Source organism: Trichosurus vulpecula, chromosome 8, assembly GCF_011100635.1.
Source record: "Trichosurus vulpecula isolate mTriVul1 chromosome 8, mTriVul1.pri, whole genome shotgun sequence".
Classification (NCBI taxonomy): Eukaryota; Metazoa; Chordata; class Mammalia; order Diprotodontia; family Phalangeridae; genus Trichosurus; species Trichosurus vulpecula.
Genome location: NC_050580.1, coordinates 265,698,995 through 265,707,632, shown reverse-complemented (window position 1 = coordinate 265,707,632; position 8,638 = coordinate 265,698,995). Strand labels below are relative to the sequence as shown.

At 35.2% G+C, this 8,638-nt stretch overlaps 1 protein-coding gene across 2 annotated transcripts in view; it reads right to left on the bottom strand.

Annotated features, from left to right (window-relative positions):
* Window positions 1–1,243: 1,243 nt before the first annotated feature.
* Window positions 1,244–8,638, bottom strand: part of G2E3 (G2/M-phase specific E3 ubiquitin protein ligase) — an 84,789-nt gene continuing 77,394 nt past the window's right edge. Inside the window, exons 15-16 of one of the 2 annotated variants that reach the window (XM_036736369.1) lie at window positions 7,831–8,030; window positions 1,244–4,691 (exon numbers count right to left, since the gene is read on the bottom strand). In XM_036736369.1, coding sequence (XP_036592264.1) covers window positions 4,438–4,691; window positions 7,831–8,030 — 454 coding nt within the window. In that variant the 3' untranslated portion in view covers window positions 1,244–4,437. The remainder of the gene's footprint in view (window positions 4,692–7,830; window positions 8,031–8,638) is intronic. The other variant, XM_036736370.1, reaches the window with a different exon arrangement.

The following is an 8,638-nucleotide window of genomic DNA, read 5'->3' as shown; positions in this document are numbered from 1 at the left end:
AAAAAGTCTTTTAACTTTCAAAAATCTTTTAGTATTTGGATCCATCTTTTCACTCATGATGAAATGCTTCTGTCAACTGTTTCCTTTGGAATCTTTTTGGTCTGATCTCAAGGTTCCAAAGCTTCCCTTTCTTTTTCTGCAATCTTTGCAGCTAGCAACTCCATCAGATCCTCATTTAACAGTTCTTCCACATCATTTTCATCTGCTTCTAGCTCCAATTCTTGCGCTAATTTTACAATCTTGTTATTCGCTTCTTTGAACATTTCATATTTGTCAAATCCACAAAAATCAGGAATGAACTTTGAGCATGCTTTTTCCCCAAACCCTTTCCTTATGTTTCTGTTACATCTTCCCGTGCCTTTTACAATTGTTTATGTAAAGTTGAATTTGCGTAATGCAAATTTACATAAAGCGAGAACTGTCTTACAGTATTCCTTTTTTCCTTCTCATCTTTTCTGTATCTGACATCTATATTCAGATCCTCAATTTTTTTAACATTTTTATTTAAAATTTTGAGTTCTATATTCTATTCCTCCCTCCACACCCCCCTCCCTGAGATGGTAAGCAATCAGATCTAGGTTATATATGTGCAATTATGTAAAATATTTCCATGTTAGTCATTTTGTACAAGAAGACTTGAATAAAAAAATGAGTGACAAATAGCATGCTCCAGTCCATATTCAATGGATATCAGTTCTTTCTCTGGAAGTGGATAGCATGCTTCATCATTGGTCCTTTGGGATTGTCTTAGATCATTGTACTGCTGAGAAGAGCTAAGTCATTCACAGTTTTTCATTGAACAATATTGGTATTACTGTGTATGGCCTTCTGTTCACTTCACTATGCATCAGTTCAGGTAAGTTTCCAGGTTTTTCTGAGATCATCCTGCTTGTCATCTCTTATAGCACAATCAACAGCTTGTTTAGCCATTAGCCAATTTATGGGCATCCCTTTGATTTCCAATTCTTAGCCACCACAAAAAGAGCTGCAATAAATACTTTTGTACAAATAAGTCCTTTCCCCCCTTTTTTTTTGGATGTCCCTGGGATACAGACCTAGCAGTGATATTGCTGGATCAAAGAGAATGCACAGTCTCATAGCCCTTTGGGTAAAGTTCCAAATTGCTCTCCAGAAATGTTGGATCAGTTCACAACTCCACCAACAGTGCTTTAGTGTCCCAGTTTTCCCAAATCCCCTCCAAACATCCAACTTCTATTTTGTTTTACTTTTTTTATTTTGTTTTATGCTATCTTAATGTCTCATAGAGTCAGCAGTTTCCACTTGTTCAATCCTAATTTTTAAGGAATTATTTTCTTCAGTGAGCTTTTATATTTCCTTTTCCATTTGAACTGGGGGGTGGGACCTCCCCAATGGCCTCACCTGGCTGTGGTGGTTTAGCTTGCTCCAGGGGTGGACCTTGGCTGTTGGGTTGCTATGGAAACAGGGCCTCTCTGGAGCAGGCCCCAGAGAAGTAATTTCCTTTTGCTGATCTGCCCAAGGGGTAGGTCCCTGCTGCTGGCTTGCTATGGAACTGGGCTCTCTGCTATTGGCCAGACCTGGGGTGGGGCTTTGCTACTGGTCAGCAAAGGGGTCAGTGCTTAAAATTATAAAGTGGTTAGTTATAGAGTGGTAAACATAAATACAGCGCAAACCCACAGAAGGCTATGCAAACAGCCGGTCACTTTAGCCCTCAGAGGTAAACAAGCATTACATGAGTGGGTGTGGGTAGGTGTGTTGGGGGTGTCTCTGTGTGTATGAAATTCTCCTATCCTTGAGAATAAGTGAGAAATGAACTAACTACAGGGTGCTATTCGTCTTATTTGAAGATTTAATTACAATGCTGCCTCATTCATGTGGTACTTCCTATCCATATGTTCAGTTTAATAAAACTTTTATGGAAGTTAGTTTATACAAAGGGATTTTTCAACTTTGTACAAAAGGAATCTTTCCACACTATCAGAATGGATTCATGCAGGAAAAGCACTAATGTGTCAGTTTACACAAAAGAAGGCTTTCTTCGTGTATTTTTCTGGCCACTTCCTATGCAAGAGAGACATCATTACAAATTATCCAAATGTGCATTTCAAACTGCATAGACAAAGTTGTAGTGTACTGAAAGGCTGTCAACAGGACTAAAAGACATTTCTTTCTAAGTTTCTCTTTAGTTAAAAGGTTTGTACAATTAAGAGTGCTCAAGGATAGGAACTGAAACTAATTTCATTAATACAGGGAACTCTCAGGTGAAGACACTCCCTCTACCAATGCAGGTCTGCAATGCCTGGAGATGCCTGGAGCCCTGGCACGGAGCAGTCACACAAACCAGGAGGTGTCAGATGCACGCCTCTGACCTCAGTCTTCCTGGCTTTGAGACCAGCTCTCTGTCCATTCTGCCATGCTGCTAAAGCTAAAAAGGAATTCATGTGTATAAAACTGTCACTAGCAGAGCTGAATTTGAGATTGGATTATTAAAGAAAATTTTAAATTGTATAAATCTGGGACATAAACTACATACATTAAAGTAAGTAATCAAACTAAAATGAAAGGAAATATTTTACATTTGATATTACAACCAGAACAAACAGTACAATTTATCATAAAAGTAACAATAAAACACCATTAAAAATGTTGCCTATTTACAAATAAGAATAAAATCTTATTCTAATTACTTTCCTTAGGATGAATGAACACTAAAGGCAAAGCCACTTGGCAAATTTCTCTTTTTTCATATTGATTTTTGTCAGCATGGAGTCATGTCATTCAGTTATCAATGACTCAGTGATTATTTATACCATTTCATTTGAAAAGAAAAATAAACAGCACAGGCCCAAAAGGTGCCTCAGGAGAATACTAGAATATTAGTGACTAAAAGAAACATGCTTAAGTGAAAAAAGAACCAAGCTGACTCATAGGTACAATTTTGAAATTACATAAATATGAGCATATGAAAAATAAATCACTAACTGATTTCTATTTAGACATAATTGAAAGTAAAAGACTTACGACATCATATTACCTAATGGCTTTAACACGAGTGAATCCAACAGAAGTAAAGATCTGCTGAAAGAGGTTCCAGAAGCCATATAAGTTTTAAGACACAACTTCATTCGAAAAACATGTCAATATAAATAAGTTTAATTTTAAAAAACTAAAAAGAAGTAATGAAGAAGCTGAGATTACTCTACTCTCCTCCAAACTCAAATTTGCCCAAAGATACTCTCATCGATACCAACAAACGTCAAGGAAATCTAGAAATAAATTTAAATCAGTAATTTCAAAAGATTTCTTATTGAATTTTAATTTAGAGGAGCTTAGTTTAGTTTGCAGGCAGGGGGAAAAACACAGTTAAGTACAAATGTAGAAGATCATTAAAATCTGTGGCGGAGTAAAAATGCTCCATCTACTTTGGTACTAACATCAAATTATGGATACAAAAGATGATGAGAATAGATTGCTTTCCAATTTAAAAAAAATGCAGACATTTGGGAGGAATGTATTAAAAACAGCACTTGTATCGAAATTAAGTGAGAATGGCTTCTGGAATGGGAACATGGATGACTAAATATAATACTTTTGTTCCTTTAAATAATTTACCAATGAAATTAGTAGGTGCAAAATCGTTTTATACATATTACAAGTTAGTATCTATGGGGTGGACTCCAAGAGGCTTACATGGTAATTCAGCCAAGTTAACAATTAATATCCACCACTGTACTCAAACCCATAATGGGCAATTGACGAAGAGAGCTAAAATAACTAGATATTAACCCACATTCACTCACTTTGAAGGCATAGAACTGCCCTAAGTCTACAGAAGTCAAACTGTTACCATTAAGGCCCAAGATACAGTTAACAAATAGTAACTTTTCAGCACAATTTGAACATAATTCAGTTTCACAGGAGTACAGGGAGCAGGTTCTACCTTTTCCCAACTGACCTATCTGCATACTTTGATTTCTAGTTTAGTGCCACTCCATCTTGAGAATAGCATGTTCTCGATTCATATGCTACAATACCTTTAAATTCTGTGGCATTTCTGTTTAATGCTTTAAAAGGAAAAAAAAGTTGAAAGACAATTATTTTTTATACAAAACTGGAAAATAATTATAGTTTACCTGAAGGAAACATAACTTAGAAAATTAGTCAATAGCAAGTTTTTATGTGTATCATGACAAAGTAACAACTTACTAAAGTTACTTATTTTGAAGTTCACAGACAAGTAAAAGCACTAAGAAAATACAAAATGTTATATCAAATTTGAGTAAGAAGTCCTTAACATATTGTACTTTTTAAAATGTCACCACTTTCTTTGAAGTTCGTATCAAATACTACTGAATTAGGACCGGCAAGTTTTAAAACAAGGGAGAATTAAGGACAAAGTTGTGGAATGTTAAGAACATAATGATAGCAGCTTACAAGGAGGCACTTCTGAAATAAGACTTAACATCCAGTGTAGTAGGCTTTTTCTGTTTCTAGTTCTAAGGCATTTCTGATAGCAAAGTCCATGTTTTCTTGAAATTCTTTGTATGTGTTGGTTATTGGAAGAGTTAACTTGTTATAATATTTGGTTCCAACAGGATAATCAGCATACAAAAATTCAATTGATGGAGTAGGCTGAAATCCAACAGGGGGGATGGAGCGGCAGCCTGTTGCAAAAACTAGGATATCTTCTAATTTTACTACAAATTCTCCACCTGAAACATACAAAATAAAAAGGGAAAGTTAAAATATTTGCATAATTTTAGAAATTCTTCAACCTTTTGGATGTAGACATGGTATTAAAACAAAAAAACTTAAAAAGCATTTCCATTTAAAATTTTAAAAAATAAAATTTGGCATGTTTAATTAGAATGAAAAACAAAAGGAATCAATAAAAAAAGTGAGCAAGAAAGAAATTAAAGTTAGTTTCAAAATCAAAATTCTTATTTCTAAATCCTAATAAGAATAGCTCATTCATACCCACTGCTAAGTTGGAAGATTGCAGACATACCACTGGTAAATAGACGTGGATTCCTTTTAAGAAACTTTGAAATAATTTTGCCTAATCAGTAAGAAGAAGGACAAGGGCACTGAAAAGAACCTTTTTCTCCTAGAAATATTGTGAGAGGCTTACAATCTTTCCTTCACCTGAAACTACTTACTTTGGACCATCAATGGGTTTCATGGAAGGGCTTTCTCACTAATAGGGTCCAATGCTATTCATCCTCATCTCTTCCTGTGGGATTCTTGTCAATTTCCTCCTTTAATGAATTCCTCCATATAAAATTCATCCAATGTGTTCAAGGTCGTCTTCAGGGTATTTTAACATTCCAGAGTACCACATTCAGGCTGTTAACCTAAAATCTCTTGGTCTTGCTATGTAACAGGCTCACCTTTCTCCAATTATCTATTTTCTGGATGCAACCTTAACATTTTAAGTGCAAGTACATCTTTGACACTATGCATTGTCCTTCGGGGAACCTGTGATTGTGAGTCTTCAGAAATTTTGGTGTTTCATGATTCACGACCACATGACATTACCACACAAAGACAGATTTTGTTTCAGCATGGGATGATGGGAAGTTCTGTGTTATTTTCAAATGCAATCTAGAAAAATATCTTATTCAATTCTGGCTCAGTATGTATTGGGAGTGCCTTCCAAGTGTATTGCTGGCCTAACTCAATGACCTACACATTCAGCTGCACTGTCATAACCCAGGCAATAGCTTTCTTCATTCATTTGGTTTTCCCTTTGTGGATGGTTAGGTTGAAATCTTTTGAATGGTTGTAGATTTCATTAAGGAGACCACGTAGTAATAGTGTAGGGAGGGCTTGATGCAAATCACACGTCATCCACAGAAAAGTAGTGTCTGGAGGCCTTAATCTTTATAGAGAATTGCTCATCAATTTGCATCATGTGGGAACAGTCTACACAATGAGGGTAAACATCTCTGCTGAACTATTCTTTTGTTTTACGCTTAATATTAACAATCAAGCTTCACTGAACAAACTTCTCTTTCATTACATCTGTTGTAATGGTCTTTTTGTATGGATGGTAGACACCTCACAGAAGTAACACCTTTGTTAGAAAGGCTGTAGGAAGAGAAACGTACTAATGCAATGTTGGTGGAGCTGTAAATTGGTCTAACCTTTCTGAAAAAATATTTAGAATTACATAAGAAAATTCACTGATGTGCACATGCCTGCTAATTCAGCAAAACCACTAATGTGCTTATACTTCGAAGAGATTAGAAAAAGAGAAAAGTCTCGTGTGTGTGTGTGTGTGTGTGTGTGTGTGTGTGTGAAGATATTTGTAGCAGAACTTCGTGAAATAGCAAATAACTGGAAGGAACGTGATTGTCCCTTCTCCCATTTCTTTCCTGAGATGAAAGGCATGGGATACTTTATAACGTCAGACTTTTTCAATGTGTTAGCTAGTTTCACTGAATCTTTTTTCGGCTTTTTATTTATTGTTAAATGGCTCTGGGGAGTTTGGGAAAGAAAGATAGATTGAGAAATGTAGCTCACATAAAAATAAGAGATAGCTATTAACAAAATTATAAACAATAAAGTGGATGCCTATTGATGGGGAAAGAGCTTAACGAAGTATAGCATATGGATGCAATAGAACATTACTATACTGTAAAAATGAGACGTATGAAAAACTCAGAAATTTGGGTGATTTACAAACAGGAACCAAGAGAACGTATTACATGATGACTGCAGTAACATGAAAGAAAACAACACTGCAAAACTTTGGAATTCAAAGTAGTGACCAGTTATGAAGGTAAAACATAAATCATGCCTCTTGGCAGGGAGGCAGTCTATTAACAGGATAAGGCATACATTTTCAGACATAGCCAATAATTTGGTAGTTTTACTTAACACAAGGGAAGATTTAAGGAACTCAAGAAATGACTGACATAAAAAAAGAAGACCCCCTCCTCTGCGCCTGCCTTTAAGGCTTGTTCCACAGTCATTTTTTGACACTCTACAAATAACTGTGCTCTACTAGAGCTCTCATCTTGTGCCCTTTAAATCAAATGCATAACCATGAACCTCTGGCCTAGTACAGAAAACAGTTTATGAAAATTTAGCTATGACATCTCATACTTTCTTAGGATATATGTCATAGGTATGTACATCAATCTCAAAAGATTACAGAGAAATTATTTTATAGACACTTTAAACAGCAACACAAGTTAGTCCTTCTTTGGTAACAATTGTTCATGTACATAATTTTTATCTAATAATAGTCTAGTATCTTCCCCTTTTTCAGACATCTTGAGAAGTTACCTCTCAATGCTTTCAAAATTGTGGGGGCTCTAGTACAGATACTTTTCTGTATGTAGTTGGTCCAGTTCAGAGTACAAACAGGCTCATTCTAAAGCATCAAGAGGGCCATGGAAACACTGAAGTAGGTCTGTAAATTTCATGAGGGCAGGGGTAATGGCGGTCGAATGAACACTTGCTGACTGAGAGCCTTCACTATAAATTTTCATAGAATTTGTCATAGTAGGTAAACTAGAAAAATGTCAAATTACAATGTCAAATACATGCTAGAGAAACGTCTGTATGTATAGCAGAAACTTGTATTATCAAATATGTTTCTCTAAAAAGACTTAAATGTTGCTTTGGAGAATTTGGTAGTTAACTTTACTGACTAAGATTCACCTCATATCACACTCTACTTTGTCAGACAACTTGCACCGAAACATTAAAATTTTAGTGTAAGCTAGGGAAAAATGAGCAACTTGTGAGATTGACAGGCAAAACCTAAATACCAAAGAAAGAGATAAAAACCTAAACAAAATCTAAACACAGACATGTAAAAATTTTTAAATATTCACTTACTTTCAACATTCTGCAAGTAATTCATCCAAAACCCCACAGATCTGGCATCCTGCGCTTCAGACAATTTGTGCATAGTAAAAAGATCACTAAAGATTTTGGTTGTAAGTCTCTCAGGCTTGTGACATAGGATACTATAAAATGCTTCTGGATATTTCTGCATTGTTTCTAACACGCCAAGAGTTCTCAAACCCTGCTGAAAACTAAAGAAGGGAAAAAGAGAATGAATCTATTGGAAAAAAAAAACATGGGTTTTGTTTTGCAAACCTTCAGAAAAAGGAAAAAATTTATTTCCAGCTGAATGTTTTCTGACTAGATTTTCATTAATAATTTGTTACAAAAGATGTAAAGTTTGACATCAACAATATTTTAGAAAAAATGTCATTGTATTTTAGCATTCAGTAGTTAAAGTGGAACTTCTTTATAATCTTGAAGCAACAGGACTAAAAGCCTACCTTTATAAGCTAACCACACTAGAATGTATGTTTATGTACATTCAAGTCAATATGTGAATTGAATACCCATGGTCAATGGACCATAGTGGATGGTACATGGACATAAAAGTGATAAATCTAACTTGGGGGTGGGGGAGAATGGATAAAATAAATAGACAGATAATTATGATACAAAAAAGGCAACATCTATGTAAAGTACTAAACAAAAATGTCAGGTGCTAGAAACAAAAGCAAGAAGAGGTAATAAGATGAATACAAGAGTGTGTTAAGGTATTGAGGATTAAGGCTTAGGAAAAACCAAGGCTGTCTTGAAAAGCTAAGGATAAGCAAAGAGATTAAAAAAAAATACACACCCC